Raw genomic sequence first — 19,926 nt, 5'->3', positions numbered from 1 at the left:
TCAGTTTTACAGAAAGGAAACTGGGGAAAAGATTTTCAGCACTCTGTTAGCTGAGAAGTTGCTTCCTACTAATTCTGTGAATCTCATTATAGATCAAAAGCTATCAGCAAAAGACTAGAAAATTGAAACTAGGTCTCTCAAGGCAAAGGTGAGCTTCCAAACCATTAGGTCATATTTTCTATAAATCAGCTACAGTGAAAGTCTGATCCTCAAAAATCCTGATCATTACAGACAGGATAAATATGAAGAGCACTTCCCTACACAGCTCTCCTCAAAGCAGCTAGTCATCTAGAGATTTGTCACAAAGTCCTGCAGCAGGTGGGTTATTCCCAACAGGATTTTTTGCAGCAATTGATGTCATGACTGAAGCACTGCATGCTGTACACCACTGCTGTGCAACATCCATGCAGTCTAGTAGGAGCATATGAGTGTGAGAATGAGATTTTGTCACAAACACCCATCAGCTGTTACCAGAGTCCCAAAATCCATCAACAACAACCTTCATCTGACCCCCCAGTAAGTGGAAAAATGTGTGCAGTGTACCTGGACTGTGGCAGGGGTGGCTGGCCCAGATACGGTCACACCCTTCAATGTTTTCAAAGATGAAAGAACAGACTAACCATGTCTCAAGGCACTGAGCTGAATTTATTCATAGGACCATATCCGTATCAAACTAGAAATCATCAGTTTAAGAACATGTGTTAGATAGGAACAGCATTAAATAACAGATGTATGAAAAAGAAACTGTGCTTCAGAAAAAACTCAGTGTACCACATACATAGTATGCCATTTTAACACAAATGCTCTTTAGTCATCCTAAGCATCAAAGAGAGTTTTATAAAAGTTTACGTTCTCATCCCATGGGATGTACAGAACTATGCAGTTTACATAGTTTTACTATCATCCAAAACATCATGTTTCAAATGTATGAGGCACAGCAAGAACAATGTAATTCCATTTCCATAGGAACATAAACACAGCTTGTCAACTAATGACACGCTTTCCAAACCATAGCACTCACAGCAAACGTACACATGTACAAGTTAAAGTACTAAAAAACAAAGAGTCTGGAGTCTGCCTGCTGTCTACCCTTGAAAACTACCCAAGATATCCTTGCAATTGCTGTAACATAGGAAGCAGGGAGAGTCACTGCTGTTGTTCGCCAGGGCCAGCTTGCTGTGTTATTCCCAAAGCTAACAGGTATGGCCAGTGAAGGATTTCCTACACCCACAGAGAAAGGGAACAGCACCCTGCTTGGCTCTAACAGCACATCAGAGTAACTGAGTGATGCTTTGGCTCCAGACAGCTGACAGAACTTAGCTCTGCTTAAAGGAGGCCCCGATTTCCATTAAGAGTGACCAGAGACAGGCCAAGTCTGAAAGACAGAACAAGACTGAACCAGTCTTTGACTGGTTAAATCAAGGACTTTTTTTCTAAAGGTTTTCTCTAAGGACAGCTCAGATAGACTGAATTTTACAGCCCACATGCTCATTGCTTTTTTGTTTAGTTTTGGGGTTTTTTTGTTTGTTTTTTTGTTTGGTTGGTTTTTTTGTGATAGAAGTATTTGCAAGCATATATTACAAGTTTTATAAAAGTGCAAGGCCTAGCACAGGAAGGTAAGGCATTCAGATTAAGACACTCCCAGCAGTGTTCTTTTTGCTGTCTTCTTGTTGGTCAACCAGCAGACGCACAAATATCACTGCTTGGGATCAGCTTATCAGAGCCTCAAAGGCTTTAGCTTAATCATCTGTGCAATTAAACACTATTCACATTTTACAGACTACAATGGCAATATTTTTATGTACAAATTTGAAAACAAAGTCTTAAAATCAAGTTTTAAGAGGTAGAGGTCCATTTCTGTCCTTCTGATATACAACACTGTTGAGTCAGTCATATTCTAAGGCTGGTGGTCCCCTGACAATATTGAAGTAACCAGCTAGAGCTCCAAGATCTATGTAGAGTGATCTTTGCCTCTTTAGCAGGTCTGACTCTTCTATGCTCCCGGTACACAATGAGGAATCTAAAAAGGAAAGACACAAAGGATGTCCTTATTGTACAAATAGCTACACTATTTCAGTTCCATGGTTGCAGACATCATTGGAATAATTTGGCTAATATTTGCTTTATTTCTCTGTGGTTTAGAAAGCTTCATTCTTAAGGACAAGATAACATAAACCTCTATAGACTAAAATAAAAGCTACCAAATCAACCCACAACTCTCAGGCAAAGAAAGGTAAGCAGTCTGCTACTGTAGGCAGCAAGTGTGTTCAACTATTTTTAAAAAAAATCCTCCATCAGCTGGGACCTCCAGGCAGAGCTTCCTCTTCCTTTAAGCCACAGAGCTAAAGAAGAGTTTGATGCAAGAAATACTCTTGTCAGTTGAGAATTCCCCTTCATTACAGGGGAACTTTCATCTAAACAGATGACGTTCTCTTTCTGTCGTTGGGTGTGACAATACAGAACAAATATGGTACCATCAAGTCTTAATTCTATTTTCATTTTAAATCAAGGTCTGAAGAAATCTTTCCAATGGCAGAGCTCCTCTGTATATTTGTGTAGTGGATGTCCTGGAATCTCAAGCACCTGAAGTTTCGATTTGAAAGGTCAAATATTTTTCAGTTTCCAAAGAACTGAAATGGCCTGAGCTAGTCAAAGGATTATGCACCCACAAAGCAAAATTAAGAAGCAATACCACTGTAGATGCAAAGGTTGTGACTGATTTAAATGTTAAACGGATTCATTGCAACAATTATGCATTGCAGCACCAAAAACTTTGCATAGATATCTTTTCAAAGACTTATCATAATCAAACAAAACCTTGTCTGGGGTCCGTTTTTACAAGCTTTTTTTCAGGACTCTCCAAACATATTTTAGAACTTATTTTGAAGCCTGCTAGCAGGTTGCTGGCATGAAATCTTCCTTGGTCTTGATATTATCTCAGAACACAACAAGTTTTCTAACTGGTTCACTTATTATCCTTCATAAAGCACTTATTAATGCACAAGGGAACTGTGTTTCACTCTACGGTAATTTTTGGTTTTGAAACAAAAGGCTTGGTACTCCTGACATGCAGCAACATTACAGTTACGTCTTTGTGTGTGTCTTTAAGGAAGCAAAAATTGTTGGGTTTGCTGGTGATTGTTGGGAGTTTAACAAACAAATCACTTATATTAATAAAAATACTTCTGTGGCAAATTAAAGCAATTTGGACAAATTAAAGCCTATACTTGAAGTATAGGATTATAGTGAAGTGCCCTGAATGACTGCCAAGGCTTTTTCATGAGCCAGCCCTTCAGGAGCTTCAGAATTCAGGATAAATTCCTCTCACGTTGAAGTCAATGGGCATTTTACATAACAACGAGCTCTGGGTCTGACCTCATCTGATTGGGATTTTTACTGGTCTCTTTCCAGAAGCTCTTTGAGTTTCGTTGTTTTCTAACCACTCACATATCAAGTTTTCACACAAAGTAAAATCTACAATGTGCAAGGTAAACCAGCCTGATACTATTACCTGCAATGTTTTCTGGCAACTGCAGCTCCTTCCTTGCAAGCAGTCTTTTCCTTTCAAACAATGCTGAGTCCAGACTCTGGCACCTTGGTTGCTCTTCTGGAGGTGGGTGTAAAGCTTCATGTTTCAGTAAGTCTGCTGCAGACAGCCTGTGATTTGGATTCCTTTCTAGAGCTGCTTCTAGTAACTCTCTCATGGAAGTGCTGCAATCTTCAGCAATGTCCTCTAAGGGGGGAGCTTGCTTGTGTATCTGGTGGAATTAAAAAAGACCACTGAAACAGTTATTCCAAAAACAATGAAAGAGGAAGTCACAGATAACCACATGAGTGGTCTGGGAATTCCCCACTTACAATTCATTCTCTCCCTGAGCTGGCCTCATCAATTAGATCAGAACATGTAACTGCACAAAAAATGCAACTTTTTTAAAAAAAGAAAACTTATTTCATCATAAATGTAAAAACTCAAAGCAAATCCAAGCAAGCATAAAATCTGGTGCAATGCAAATTCATTGAATTTCTATACCACACCAAAAGAACCAGTGAATCAAATTTGGCAAGCTCTAGTTTTTATCTAAAACTTTTGAGCAAAACAAAAAAGTAGAGCACTGATGGGCTTACTTCAATCAAGTTCCATGCTGTTTCAACCCTGCCCTTGTAGTAAACTCAAAGCCTGTAAATTGTAACACAAACCAGAGAGATGACTCCAGCTCAGCTTTTGTATTCTCTTAAATGGTCGAAACCCAAATCTATCTCTCCTCTCACGAAGCAAAAAGATGATATCATCTCTCTGACAAATATTTTGATAGTTTTTGTATGACTGGAGCTTTCCCAACAAGAGTACAGGAAGCCCTTGAAATGAAACTAGAGCTTTGCTAAGGACACTTACAATATAGAGGTAGGATGGATATGCAGAACGAGGATATCTGTTCACCCAGGGTGGAATACCAGTTTGCATATGAATAATAGTAGCTCCCATGCTGTAGATGTCTGCTTTTGTTGTGTGGCCTCTGCAGAGGATAACTTCAGGGCTCATGTAGATCTGTGAAGATTAGTCAAAAAAACTGATTAATCAATAGTGGAAAATAAGTAAAGATGCACTGTGACATTTTGTGACCCAGAAATCCCCCTCTGAAGGGATGCATCCCACTAGTACCTGCAGCCTAAACACCAAGCACCATCTGTGGAATAAGATTTTTCTCCTCTGCTCATTACCACTATCACACAGGTTTTCTGGTCTGGCACCTGAGCAAACTCATATTCCAGGTTTGCCCTCCCCAGACCCACCACAGCTCAGTGGCTGTGAGAGGCTGTGGTTCAAGCCATGGCTCAGCTTCGTTCAGCCTGGTAGCTGGAACCTCAACCCTCCACAGAAAAAGGAGGTGACTGAATTGCTAGCTTATTTTGCAGGGCACTGCTGGTTACTAGACCCCACTGTTAGCCACCCAGATGAGGACAGGAATCCACTCCTCAAAACCCTATTACTATAGGTTATTAACACAACTTTTCTGGACAGAATGAACAGCTGCAGACCTTCCTGACTTTCTTACACTTCTCCTCTCCTCCCCTTATCCAATGACCTGAGTGTTGGGATGGTGAAGAACAAGCTAGGTCTAAGGCAATGCATAAATTAAAATCTAGGTCTCTTATGTCCTTCTCCATGCCTTTTCCACCAGGCTACGCCTAGGCAGCTATTCAAGGCAAACATCCCTCTTTCAGCCTTATTTAAACAAAAAATTCTAATAGTGTAAACCAAAAAACAGTTTCTACTCAAAGGTTTGGATAAAATGTACAGAAACAGATTTACCAAGACCCTGAGGAAGGAGCCTGTGGGAAGCTCCTGCCAGCTCCAGGCAGGTCTGAGAGCAGCTGGAGGAGAACCAGATGGGCAGGGTGCAGGAGGCACACCCAGCAGCTGCCAGGAGCTGCTCTCACAGCTCTGACACTGCCACTGCCACTGGCAGAGGGAGAAGGTTTCAACACAACATGGGCACACCCCACAACATACTAGGTTAGCAAGCTGGGCTAGCCAGCCACCCTATTTGCTTATGGTTCCTAGTTTTCCCTCACCCAATTTGCCTCTAAAGGAGCCAAACAGAACTTCAATTAGTTCAAGTCACCCTGCCACAAAGAATCACATTAAAAGCCATTAACTGACACAAGAGCAGGGAGTTAAGTCAACACCACATGGTCCAACTACTGACTACCACAGACTGAGAAGGGCTGTAGGGCTCACGCAAATTCCAAGAAATATTTCCCTGTAAATCACATACCATACCTGCAAACAGAGCTTCAGATCAGAATTATGTGCAAGGTTCAGCAGGTGTCTAGAGCTGCTGTTTCCTCAGGACAAAGATACAATAAGAGCACCTGCACCAGCCACCTTTTAATTCTCATAAGGAGCAAAGAACAGAATTTCTACTTTTTAAAAAAAGTCATTAGCAGTTACGTGTGAAATCTGTATAAACAAAAAGCAACTGCCTTCTTGAGGAAAAAAAGGATGCTTGAGCAAGAACCTGTCTGCAGTTAAAGTCAAAGTGAAAATGGTCAAAAAATGGTCAAAATGCTCCTTGATTGCACAGGGACAAAAAGCAAACAGGAGATATGCACCAAAGCTCTGATCTCAGCCTAATTTAGACTAGCCTAAGACTGTTGCCACCAAACCAGGCAGCCCATGCCCCAGGTTCCTGCCCATCCCCACTCCTTTCTACTGCTAGGCTGGCACTTGTCTGCCAAACAAACCAGAGACACAACCCAGCTAAAAGCCATTCCTTTTCTTCATTCTGTGCCAGCTTTGGTTTAGCATTCCTGCAAATGAATCACCCAGTCCACATTCAACAGAACTTAGTAACAACTTTTTCCTCCCTTCAAATGGCTGGAACAGAAGCTCTACATATTTTAACAAAGTGACAGATGCATACCAGTAAGTGTAGCAAAGGCCTAGAAGAAGCATTTCCTGCAGAGCAGTTCCATGCCAGCCAGGGTGGATTGTGCTGCATGCATTACACACACACTGCTCAGAAGGCCCAGGTGTTTTGTGCTGCATCAACTCCACAAAATGTAACTGTCTTTCAGTCGTTCTGCCCAGCATGGTAACTATTCATTTTCATAAACACAAAGATTTACTACATTCAGCCCTTCTCTGCTTTGGAAGCAAGTGAAAACCCTAAACCCCCAAAGAACAAGCACAGGAGAAAGGTAACTCAGCTGCCTCCTCCTTCCTGGGGACACCAGTCCCTGCCAATGCCAGACGTGCAGGAAAGCAGCCAGCTCGCTGCCATCTGCCTGGCCCTGATGGAGCCCTACCGAGAGGCTGCACAACCATGAGCACAAACAGGACATATGGAAAACTGCACCACTTCTTAAGGCTTCATAAGAGAGGATGCAAAACTCAGGGGGCACTCTGGAGAGTTAAGATCTTGGAAAAAAATCAATCAATCAATCAGGAAAGATGCAGACAAAGACTATAAAGGACCTGTGTGGCTGACTGGATAAGGCACTCCACAAAGCTGAGCACAGGCACTGTGGAGAGAGGAAGATGACATGGAGGAAGACTATAGATTAGTATTCGTGATGTTTCTGTTAAGTCATTGACTGGTATTTCAAAATCTCCTTTCCTAATGCCCTCTTTGCAACCTTACTTCTGGCCTGTGTCAGACCAGCAGGACTGCTGGTTCTGAGGACTGGCTACCTCTCCCCTGAGACAGAAAACACCAGGCACTGTGTCATGTGTCAGGACTGGGGGAGATTATTTGTTCCCTGAGGACATGACTGCAGGCATTCAACAGTACAGAATAATTTTCTTCCTACTAAATGAAGAACTAAGTGTTTTTCACAGTTGTTCTTACCAACTCAATTTGGCTTCTCCTGTAACAGCCAGGAACAGATCACCACCGATTAACATCACAGACCTGGAAATTTACCCTCTACATACTTCTCCATCTTTGGGAAATACCCCACCAGGACTTCCAACCAATTTTCACAACTTTTCTTTCTTCATTAACAGCACACAAAAGCCCCCTCAAAGAAACCAAACAAAAATAAAACAGCCACAAAGCATTAAATGCCAGAAAACACATTACTTCCAGCACAGTAAGAATTTTAAGCTCTTAACTCCCCTGACTAGAGGGGAGTTTTCACTGACAGTGAAAACAAATGTTCCAGTGTTTTCCCACATATCTTGAAAACAAATAAACAAACAAGCCTGACCTTCTGTGAAATCTTGGTTTATACTACCCTTCCAAGCAGTGAAATGGTCTTCCTCAGCTATGCAAGTATCTCCTCTAAACACATACCTATACTGTAGAATCTAGACTACCAAATAACTAAGCACCAACATTTCAGCTGAAGCATTTCCTGTAAACAGCCTCCTCCAGCAGCAGAGGGAAAGCAAAGCCACATGTGCAGCAGCAGTCCAAGCCTCCAAGCCAATTGTTGTGCTTGGTTATTTGCTAGAGCTCCAGCCCTGGAAACACTTAAGCCATGAGATTAGTCCAAGAGGTGTGCAGGACCTCTGTGCCTGCTCAGTCATTCACTGAGACTATTTAAAAGGCCCTCACCTCCATCACTGTAATGTCTGAGCAGTTTAGCAGATAATCATCAACTGTGGCATACATAAACCCCAAAGGACAAGAGGGTTACATGTAGCTGGGGAACAGACCTTAGAAATGCAAAGTGATGAAACCAGAGGTTTGCAATTTCTGTGGCTTCAAAGGAGTCAAACTAATGTGTTGAGCAGGTCACCCCAGTCCACAGCTGGTATCTCAGAAGAAACCTTTGCTAGAGCAAAGGACAAATTCCTGTCTAAAGCATCTCTGACCAGCAGCTGATTCATTGCAAACAATTTGGCTCAGAGTACTGTTAATTTTATTTGACTTCGGTGAACCTCGATTTCTCTTTGACTGAAGATACAATAATTGCTAACAAATGGGACTGCAGAGAAGGTGAAAATCTGAATCTCCATTTACCAAGTTGAAAATAAAAATATATTTGAGATTATATAATGTTTGTAACTTTTGATAAGTTGTTATGAAATTCTTTTGCTCAAGCTTCTACCATTAAGCTCCAAATGTGAGCCTAAGCATTACAAACAGGGTAAACTTTTGTCCCTCCAGCTTCTTACCTCTGTTCCTCTAAGGTCTTTGGGATAGTAAATGTCTTCAGTCATTTGAACACTTAGGCCAAAATCGACCAAAACAGCCTTAGTGGACATAAAGACAATGTTGCTTGCTAAAAGAAAAAACAAAAATGACAACATTTAAGTTTCTAGCATGTTGGTCACTTATGCAGCACAACCGGTGTCTATTGCCCACACAGCCCTTCTCCTAGCCAAAACAGGTCTGTTAGTGACTGGGACTAACAATCACTATTTAAATTTAAATTTAATTTAAAATCCTGTCTTAAAAATCAAGCTGGAGTGGTTTACATAAAAGAAGGATCAACATTTTGTCATTTTCCTAAGTTAAAAAACAAAAGAGAAAGAAAATGTCTGATAGTATGGGAGGAAGGTGGAAGAATGTTGGGCACTTCAGCGCAGCAAGGCTTGCTCTGAAGATGTTTAATGTTCTCCAAGGTGAAAAGCATGCTGTTCAGGTCTGGCTATAAACATCATTGTTTGTCACCAGGAGTCACTCTATGCTGAATGTTTAAATGAAGACAGGAGATGAACTGAGGTCCCTCCACAGCAGCCACACTGGCCTCATGCACTGCTCAGCACGAGAGGCTCAGAGTGACAACAGAGGAGAGATTATGGCTGCAAAACTAATAAAAGATGGAGAGTCCTGAACTCCCAGCAAACTGCAGCAGTATCTAGGAGCTTAGAGAAGGATCTTTTCCTTCATAAGACTTCTTAAGGCACAACTTTGTACTCAGAGGCTTTCTCTGCAGTTTTATTTCTGGTTAAATATTTATGTAGTGTTCTGTGTAAGTCTTGAGAAATTCTCGTTTGCTCTTTCAGGAGGCATGGACAGATGAACTCTCCAAGTTCTACAACAGAAACATATTTTCTCCCAGGGGGAACTGTGGATCACACTCCATGCTGACAGTGCCCACAGTGACCATTCAGTGGGAAGACACAGGCTTTGATTTCAGTAGCACTGGTTCCTGAAGCAATCCTTCACATGCTTGCCTACTACATAAGTAAATCAATAACGTTAGGGATATCTTTGAAGATACGGATTTTACACACCACATAAAGGATGGCGAAGAGGCCAACACTGCCACAGCACAACAAGCTCTGCTGCCTCTTTGGGAGTGCACCCAGCCCCAGCTTCAGCTGGTTTTGGACTAAAGTTTCACCAATCAAACACCCTTAGCTTTGACCACTTTCCAAACAAGGGTTAAAATGAGTGGCAGCACTGAGATGCATTTAAGAGCCAACAAAATGTCCTCCTCCCACTCCTGGCTCAAAGGAGTTTTTTTCTTAATAAAATCTCCATCTCCTCCTGTCTAGACGTAGTGGGTTAGGTTTTGGCTGGTTTGTTTTTTAAACCTCCTAATTAATGTCATTGTTACTGCCAATTAGAATTAACCCATAGGAAAAACTCTTACTACAGCAAGAAAGCACAACTAAGGGAAAATTAAGCAGTTTTATAGTTTTCAGAATCTCTAAGCCTTACATCTAAATACTAATCCACATTTAAAAAGAAAAAAAAAAAGAGTAAAATTAAGATTAAAATTTATCCTGATAATAATCTTCTGTCAAATATTTACTATAACACTTCAGCTTGCACATTTGTATTTTATACTCTCAAGTTTAGGAAAAATTTACCCACAGAAGATAAACAGGATCATTAGAAGCACTGTTACTAGAAAGGCAGAACTTATCTGTGGGGGGGGGAGGTGCTGGGAGGAACAGTATTTAATACTAAATTAAATGTGATGCATTAAAGTAATTTAATATTAATGTATTAAATTCAGGTTTAGTATCAGTATGTTTTGATTATTTATACATGTTAATACCCAGAACTTTTAAAAAGCAAATATATATTAAGAATTGCAGAAACTGTTGAGAGAAAAAAACAGCACAAATTATTTAGTTCCAAAGTCTCTCAAAATGAGGAACATCCATGCAGAAACACAGTATCTAAGAGGATGTGCAAGTCTGAAGGTAGGCATGGAAGCACTCAGGATGAATATACATGGAAAGAGGGGAAACCTCTGGCTTAACACAGACTGATAATTTCACTGATTTTCTTTAGATTTTTCCTTCACATTTTGCTGTTCAAGAAAGGCAAAGGAACAATGACTTTGGAATCATCCTGCCCTCTGAAGTGATTTCATAACTATTACTGCCAGAACCCAACCTTGACATCTGTTGAGCGCTATCCCTCCCTCCTTCCCTCTCTCCCTCCCAAGCTCAGTCCCAGGCTCTCCACTGAAGCCCCAGCCCAGCCTGAACCAGAAAGCACCTCAAGGAATCACACACACATACGTTTGATATCATGGTGGATAATCCTCTTGGAGTGGAGAAAGTCAAGTCCTTTCAGAATATGCTTTGTCACCCAAATGATTTCAAATTCTCTCATAGGACCACAACTCTCCAGCTTTTCCATGACAGATCCTCCCTCTCCAGCTTCCATAAAGAGATGGATCGTCTCATCCCACAAAATAGCACCATATAATTCAGCTATGTTTTCGTGACGGAAACATGCCTGTATTTCAACATCTGATGGCTTGAACTGTTCCACTGGGACCTAGGATATAGGAAAAAAAACAGAGAAAAGCAGCTCAAAACCCCACGTTATCCATTCTTATACTAGTTACCCTATAGATTAAAATGGAAGAAGGAAGCAAAGCACTTCTAGTCACTTATTAAAATACAGAGCTTTATTTTCATCCCGTGACTTTTCTTCCTTTTCAGATGATGTTTAAATATGAGAGCTTTTGGAATCATGCCCAAATAAGAAGTGTAATGTTCCAGAAAATGCAATGTAGCAAGAGTTATTCCCGTCAAAATCCGGTAGTTACGCAAAAGATCTGTGCAAACTTCCTGGTGAAGGAGATAAAAATCCCACTGCTTTTTCCATTAGCTTTGTGCAGTCTCATCTGCTCTATCAGAACTATACACCTGCCTGACACGTGGAGCACTTAGCAGAGTGTACAGACCAATGATGCTCAGGACCATTAGTGACCTCAGTTCAATCCTTATCAGCTGTTTTATGGTTTACATGAAATGAAAGTCGCTGTAGAGCAAGCTCCTGGCAACACTGTACTTCTTATTGACAGCAGATTGCTAAGACAAAGAAAGTAGTGTTTGCCTACACACAGAAAGGTTACTACTGCTTTTCAGACTTGTGAAACAAACATGAGGTTATTACTTTTACTGCAGTGAGAAATACTGTTTATATTTTCAGAGACATTAGGATGCTTCGATACTGCAGGGGGTTATGCAGGAGTGGCAAATTTAAATCTGTCCCCATGTGGATACATTGGATGCAAGGGAAGGATGTACAACTGCCCCCCCAACTCTTTCACACACAGAATACATATCAGTGAGGGAATATATAGCAGTGTCCAAGATGAGCTTTTACTGGCCTTAAATATTCTCATTTCAGAATAGTATGCTGAAAGGTAAAGTTGAAAGAAAACATTGGCTTGCATTAAATTAGGGGGGTGTCCAGCAGATTTCTTGAGATATCTCACAACCTTATGCCCAGTCAGTGCCCATAACTCAATGAGAGTTGCATGTAAGCTGAGCTTTCAAGGATATTAATGGCACTGGAGTAAAGAAAACTTATGTCTGAAGATCCCAGTTAAAGGATGAGATCCTAGTAACACCTGCAACAACAGGGTTCTGCTATCACCTTCAGCAGGCACGTGATCTCATGCTAACATTTTAACACTGTGAGTACATCAAGACAAGTAAAAACTTCTATCCCCACAAAACAGCAGGCCAGCCCTTGCTGCAGTTGCATGTACTTCCAGATACTTTCAAAATGCTGAAACTCGGAACCAAAAAATTAAAACATGCTAACAGTTAAAAACACAAATTTTTCTTTCCTTTTGGAGGCCAACAAAACCGAGATGATCAAACCTGATAGTGGAATCTGACGCTGACAGATTTGAAAATACACTGTATGCACTATGTTGTACTACATTTGCTCAGAGATAAAACTACTGAACCAACATACCAGTTTGCATGCCATTCGTTTCTTAGTTTCCCTATCTTGGGCTAAGTACACCTTCCCAAAAGCTCCCCGAGGAATAAAATCAGAGCCAATGTTCCTGTAAGTCAGCTTCCATGGAAAGAGGAGCACATCCGAGTCAATCTGATAACGTCCATTCTTGGGTGTAATCTTTGGAGTGAAATTAAAAAAAAAATATAAATAATCACAATGAAGTTAGAACTACTTCAAGACTAATTAATTTTATACATGTAGTGGGAAGAAAATAATATATCACTTTTACATGTGCATGATGCATGCAATCTGTTTAGCAGTCTTTATTTAGAAACACCAAATGGGAACAGTATGTGAGGTGTGGCATTCATTCACAGCTCAGGCATCCACGTTTCTCTCTGGTGAATAACTTACAAAGTGTAAGTTGCAATTAATTGTCTTGAAACAACAACAACAACAGCAGCTGGGTTAATGAAATTATCCACCTCTTGTTATTAGATTTACCTGCACATGTTTGTCCTTCCTGTAATCTGCTAACTTGTTATGCCACATACCTGTTACTCACAGGCTACCTTATACAATGTGAGCAAGAGTTTCAGCATTTCCTAATATCACATGTACTGCTAGGGTAACACATTTTAATTTTCCATCTTGTATAAGAGTTTCTGCTCCTTATTAAAAGGTAGAAGTCTGCCATGATAATGTCAACCCCCTTCTAGTTTTATATTCATTTAAAAAAGAGTGGGAATCACATTGCTCGTGATTTTTGACTAGTATCCACATAAAGTAAGTTAATCCTTAAAACTTCTTAATTTTGGGGAGGATAAGTTCTTAACTGATGCAGATTGTGTGTTGTTCAATAAAATGTATTTTGCCTAGCACACAGAGAATGAGCCTCCCTTCTACATATCAGAGCCCAGATAAAGATTAGCAATCCATACACCACAGCAGCTCACTTCTGCAATTCAAGGAGTTAAGACAAACTAATATACAGGAGTTACACCTACATTGGAAAGTAACAGAGACTGAGGGGAATGGACTTGTTGAGCAAGAAAGCAACGGCCACCACACTATTCATGTTTTCAGGAGGCTTTCAGGACCAGTTTCTAGCTTGGTCCTGTGGAGTAAATGCTGGTCTGTGGTTGTAATACATCTATCAGTTTTGTTTCAACTGAAAGAAATCCAGCTTGCACACTCCAAGAGCCTCTCTGCCTCAAGCCACAGTGCACCCAGCCAGGGTCCCTAAGTGATCAGAAACACTCCTGATCTGAACTAAAATGCTGTAAATAATAATGTAGATGCACCTGCTGACATTCATGTGCAGGTAATGCCCTGCCTCCAGTCCTCTCAGTTGCTTAATGGGATCACGTGCACCTAATAGTGCTTGGTTCATACCAATTGTATGCATCTGTAGAAATAACAGCCAAGCAAAACAACCCCTAGTACATAGAACAGTGTCTACCCTAAGTACAGAAAACATCAGTCTAATAAAACCAGTATCTGCAGATGCTTGAAAAACACAAATCATCCTAGGGAAAAAGTGAACACATCTAAAAACAACACACCTATTACTGAATTTAGCACTGTGGGATATTACATAATATGGTGATTCTGAAAGTCACAGTTGATCCTATACACCACTTCTCCTTATATTACTACTCCTAATGCTTTGTACAGATAAAGTGAATTCACTACTTATACTAAAATAGATCCTAGCACTTTATTTGGGAGTTTTGCATTATGAACTCTTTTTACTGTGTGAACACAAAGCACTGGAAAACCCTTGCTGCCAAACTTATAGACCATCATAGTTGCAGCTTTTGCTTTTTTACTGCGTGTCTCAACTTGGAATTCAATTTTGGGAAATGTTTTCTGATCTCCAGGGATACCAAGAGGCAACACAGAGTGGATCTGTCCACACAAAAGACCTTTCTCCATAGCTGCCTGAGATTGCAAGGGCTAGATTTGATTACCTCAGAGATCCCCTCAAGTCCCAGGGTTACACAGTGAACAACAGCATGTCTGTTACTCCTGGGACTGGTGGTGATATTTATTTAGATTCCTTAATAATTTCTAAATCCTAAGGTCTACTATTTCAAGTAAAAATAATTGACATACCATATTCAAGAGGATTCCAGATTCTTGCTGTTTGCATCCTTTACATTGTTTTGCAGTATTAGACACCTGATTTGCAAAGGCAAGAAGGTCTTCCACAGTCCCGTATTTGACGGAGGACATCAAAGAAACCTCCCTTTCACAAAACAGTAAAGATTCCGCTCGATCTTCATTCTGATTTGCCTCTTCACACATTGTAATTAAGCTGTCTTCATAGACTGCAAGGTCTCCACCTGGATAAAGGTTTTCCATGATGTCTATCACCTCAGACATATTTAAGTTAGTTAGCAACAAGTCAATCTCCTCTTTGCTATCACTACCCGTGCTCATATACTCCATTACTGTCCACTTTGCAAAACCACTCCTGAAAAAAAAAGAAATAAACAAACCTAAAAACACTTTTAACCTACATTTATTTTAGCAAAGCACAAAAGAAAAGTGATCAGGACGATAGATAGCTCATTATTATGCAGGTAGATTTAAAATTAGTGCTGTGTATTATGAAGAAAATCGTAATTAGTAGAATGCATGAAAATGAAATGTAAGGAACTTCTTGATGGATATGCAAAATAAAGGAGCACTCTCAGTATGGATGAAGAAATTCATTATTTGGAAATGAATTACACAGATGGATATAAACACACTCAATTAGTTTTATCCACAAGTTTCAATGAGCAACTTATGTGTCCAGAAGACAAGGTCATGAAGCAAGGTCATTCCACTAGTAATAAGTGTCTGTTAGTATTGTTGCATAGAGCACAAGTCACCAGATAAGATACACAACTCATCTTTTCTGCAAATAACTGACAGAACTAGACTTGAACTGAAATTTTCACTAGTTTCAGAAAAGCCAGAAATTGTGTTATCATAAAAACAGTAAACTTTTGATGCAGTTTTCAGCAGTTTGGTCTGTCCTCACTAGCCCTAACTATAACTGTTTAAGATAAATCTTGACCATTTTGCTCTAGTGCACTTCCACTACAAGAAATGGGGTTCAACATCCCAAGCAGCTCCTCCCCATCCCAGGTTAATGCCTTAAGCCAGAGAGAGTTGCTTTGTTCAAGTTAAAAAATATATGCATGGTCAGTCATTAACATACTTAAACAAATAGTTTTTGACACGTAAATGTCTAAGAGCTCTTACCTTGTATTTATCCTTGTTACATCACACAAAACCATAAAAAATGTCTCAATATAATCCTTATAGTCGTCATGTTTCTTGAACACGCATTTACCACTGATGATAATTTCACAGTGTTCTGTAGCAGTCTATTAAAAAAAGGAAAACAAATAAAGCCATGGCAGACCAGCCTGAGCAGAAGGACTGGTTTATACACATATGATCATTTGCTTCACAGGCTTCATGGAAAGAAAAAACAGTAATCACAAGGCTGAGGTAACAGGGGACTTTTTTGCAGAAAAAACCCCAACATGACAGCCCAAAACAGCATCATGCTATGATCATCCAGATTTCCAAGTAGTAGTGAAAAACAATTTTTCCATGGTTAGGTCCTGAATTTTACCCTCTCTGCCTCCTGCTTGCTAGTAGCAAAGAAGAGAAGGAACTCCATGTCCTCTAGCAGAACTGAGTAGAGCATGCCCTATTTAGAGGGCTCTCACTTCCCTTTTTCATAATCCACTGCAACCATCTGTTTTTGGCAAAAGATAACTAGACCAAAATACTTTTAAAAAAGAAAAAAGCAAAAGGAGCAAGCACAACCAATTTATCTCAAGGACAAGCAGCAGACGTGGTCCCCTGAGGCCACGTAGCAATGCCCAGGTACAGTTTCTAGTTATGATCATTATCTTTCTTACCCTTCCTTCAAGGACGTGGAAGCTTTGTGGCACATATTTCTTATGGGTTAGAGTATTTACGTCAGCACTAACGCTGAAGAAAACCAAGTAAAATGACGCGGCTGACTTGGCAAAGAAACTGAGACCACGTGTTGAGAGTTCAAAAGACAGGAGAGGAGAGGACAGGATAGAGCAGCTCAGCAGAGGAATGGGTGAGGGGGGTGCCTGTAGTACCATGCACTCCTTGTCAAGCCCCTGGGGTGACAGTGGCAGTGCAGCTCCCTGTTCCCTCATCCCGCCAAGAACGACACAGTGACTTTCACCAGCACTCTACACCTGTTCACCCAGCTGCAAGTCAACCTGAGAGCATCCCCAGTATCAGGGCAGCTGGGTAGGAAACATTGTGGCTTCCCTGGCACTGCTGGAGCTGTGAGCACCTGGAGTGCTGAGAGAGGTCAGGTTTTTCCAACCTGAGCAAGAAAAAAAAAAGATGCCAGGGGTGTTTTCTAACCCCTAGAATCATCCTGCTCTATCCTCAAGGCTGTTATCAAAGCCTGCAAATGTATATTCTTTATTATAAAGGGGATTTCTATTTTTCCCCACAGCAGGAGTTTTATTCTTTGTACAATTTTTGGTGCTTCATTAGTAGGGGGTGGAGAGAAAACAAGCTCGTCAGTCATAGAAAGAACTGAGACTGCATGTAAAAAGTCAGGTAAGGTGAGAAACTGGTCCTGAGGAACTTTCTAAAGAAAAACATGAGATGCTCTAGAGTCTGGATAAGGACAAGCACATACTAAAATTAAACTAATTAAGTCTCTGATAACATTTACATGCATAACACCTCTGTACAGTATAGACCAAATGAAGCTTTCCTTAAGTGCCAGCTCTGCTCTGTTCCTCAGAATGTCCTCAAAAAACCAGCACAAATACTAATACTATTCTTGACAGTTTCACTACTTTGCAAAAAGCTCTTAATAACAAGGTTACTTACTGTAACCTGTATATTCTCAGTTCTGTGTTTTTAATGATTGAGAAAAGCAAAAGACCCTTCATTTTTCCCTGTATCTAGCAAATTTCTAGCACCAAATGTTTATATAATGACAGCAGTGTCTAGACTACATAAAGCTATTTTTTTAATATGCAGCAATTTATGTATTATATTTCCACCACTGACAAAAAAGGTGTCCATTTGCCAAAAGGAATTTCTTTCTCCTATTTATCCCTAAAAACCTCTACTAGTATTTGTGGTGGGCACTCCAGCAATGTTCTAAACCATTCTATACAATACAGGTACATTAAAAAAATACATCACTACGTATGGTAGACTTAGGTTCTCAGTTAGAAACCTGTTTTAGGAACAGTGGAAAAATGAAACTAATTGTAAGCACTTAAGTCAGTTGCTAAAGCACAAAACTCTTTCTCCCAATCTGCCATTATTGCAACATCATCACATGAGTAATTTGCAAGCAAGGAGTTCACTTTTCTGTTTGTCATGAGTACCCTTTCTTTAAACCCCTTTTTTTCTGAAAAGTGTGTTGCTTGAGAGCACCCTTATATCCATTATATTAGGAGTTACTAGATACCAAACTTATGAGCCCCAGGGAATTTTTGTGTGTGTGTCAAGGATCAACAAAACAAGAAAACAAACAAGAACTACAATACATTTTAAAAAACAAAAAACAAAAAAACAACACCACAAACAAAAAAGTAATCAAAAGCTGTAGAGAATTGCTAAATGCAATTTTTAAATTGCTTTTTAAGGCAAATTATTGACAGACCTTGAAAAATCCAGTCCTTTGAAAAAAAGGTTCTGCTGTTTCCGGGCAAGATATAGGAACAATTTCAATTTCTACAATATTTCAGATACTCACTTGGGAAAAACAAAACAACCCCTTCCAGGGCTGACATCTGGGAGTAGCCCAGCTCCATCAGGGGGACGTTTCAGTGCCCCCCCTCCGCCCCACACAGCCCAACACAGGTGCTGCACATCAAACTCCTCCCGCGGTTTAGGAGGCCGAGGGCAGCCAGACCCTGCCCAGCCATCACCCCCTGCCCCTCCATCCCTCCTGCCAGCCGGACCAGCAGGAGGGCGAGCGGAGAGGCAGCTGAGCCGCCCTCGCAGCCCCGTTCCCGTCCCGCTCCGACCCGTCGGGGCTCTGCCGGCTCTCCCCGCGCTGCCCCCTCCGCTCCCCTCCCCTCCCACCCCGCCGGGACCCGCGCTGCCCCCCTCCCGGTCGGCCCCGCCATCTGTCCTCCCTCACCCGTCGCCTTCCCCCGCTCTCCCGGCCCCGCTCACCCGCGGGGCTCCCGGAGAGGCCGCGCCGCCCGTCCGCACGCAGCCGGCGCAGGAGTCGCTGGGCCGGGTCCCGGGGGGAACTCCGGGGGCGGGGAAGGGCGCAGGTGGTACCGCCCGCCCCTGGCCGGGGGCGTGGGACCGGGGCGGCTCCGGCCGAGGTTTCCATTTCGGTTTCCTGGAAGGCGGGAGCGAGCGCTGCCCTGCCCCCAGGGTTTCGAGGGGCGGACAGGGCGGCCCCGGCCCCGCTGCCGTGCTGGTCGTGCCTGTCGTGTCCTGGCGGTGGCGTTTCCTGGTGGCAGCTGCACGACACTGCCTGGTGGCATGGGTGGATCTCCCCTCCTGAAGCCCCTGGTGTTTCTGTGTCCGCCTAGAGGGGATCCCACCAGCTTCCCAGAGCCACTCAGTTTAAGCATTATCTGCTAAAACTTCAGTTGGAACTCTCATGGAATTTAGGACAATAATGGGAAGGATTTGTTAGCGGCAGTAGGATTAAAATACTCTGGGAGACAGTAGTGTGAGTTTGGTAGCTGTGCAGGATTACATTTTATTTCTCATCTAAAAGGCAGTAACTCTTGCAAGGCTGTGGTGCTCAACACTTCCTCTTCACTAAATTAGTTTTCAGGGAGAAGCAGCACCTCTTGATCACCAGAACCAGTTGCCACAGCATTAGGAGCTGGTGAGCTGAATCTGTCTCCAAAACTTGAGACACAAGCTGTATTTTCTCTTATAATCTGCTCTATAATGGCTATTTCCTTATTGAAGTCAATAAGGTTTCAGGACAAACACCCAGCTTAGGCTTCAGTGTTTATTATCAGTGCATACAAATCCTTTTCTGTTTATATTATCTGGACACACTGACTCCTTTGTCACATGTTTGCAGCCTCTCCTATACTGTTCTAAATTGCTCAGATTATGGCACAAACAACACTCTGAAACATGTAGGGATTCAGCCAGGATTTTGTTTAGTATCACATTTTCATATGCAGAACAATGCTAGCAGGGTTAACTTCTGTTCACGCATGGTTTAATCTCCAAAACATACACATGATAAATCACAGAATTGTTTGAGTTGGAAGAAACCTCAAAGATCACCTAACCC

General features: G+C 41.5%; 1 protein-coding gene across 2 annotated transcripts; it reads right to left on the bottom strand.

Annotated features, from left to right (window-relative positions):
- Positions 1-715: 715 nt before the first annotated feature.
- MAP3K8 (mitogen-activated protein kinase kinase kinase 8) lies at positions 716-18,912 on the bottom strand. 2 transcript variants are annotated; one of them, XM_030445151.1, is made up of 9 exons: positions 18,828-18,912; positions 15,882-16,006; positions 14,742-15,102; positions 12,636-12,800; positions 10,937-11,198; positions 8,627-8,733; positions 4,394-4,546; positions 3,512-3,758; positions 716-2,020 (listed from the first exon to the last, which is right to left on the bottom strand). In XM_030445151.1, exons 2-9 carry the CDS (start codon positions 15,914-15,916, stop codon positions 1,887-1,889), a joined length of 1,464 nt encoding a protein of 487 aa, XP_030301011.1. In that variant the 5' UTR covers positions 15,917-16,006; positions 18,828-18,912; the 3' UTR covers positions 716-1,886. The 2 variants fall into 2 exon arrangements, with proteins under 2 accessions (XP_030301011.1, XP_030301012.1); XM_030445152.1 differs by having other exon boundaries at positions 18,793-18,832.
- Positions 18,913-19,926: the final 1,014 nt, after the last annotated feature.

This window comes from Calypte anna, chromosome 2 (assembly GCF_003957555.1).
Source record: "Calypte anna isolate BGI_N300 chromosome 2, bCalAnn1_v1.p, whole genome shotgun sequence".
NCBI classification, from domain to species: domain Eukaryota; kingdom Metazoa; phylum Chordata; class Aves; order Apodiformes; family Trochilidae; genus Calypte; species Calypte anna.
Note: the sequence above shows the minus strand (reverse complement) of the source record. Positions and strands in the feature narration are given on the sequence as shown.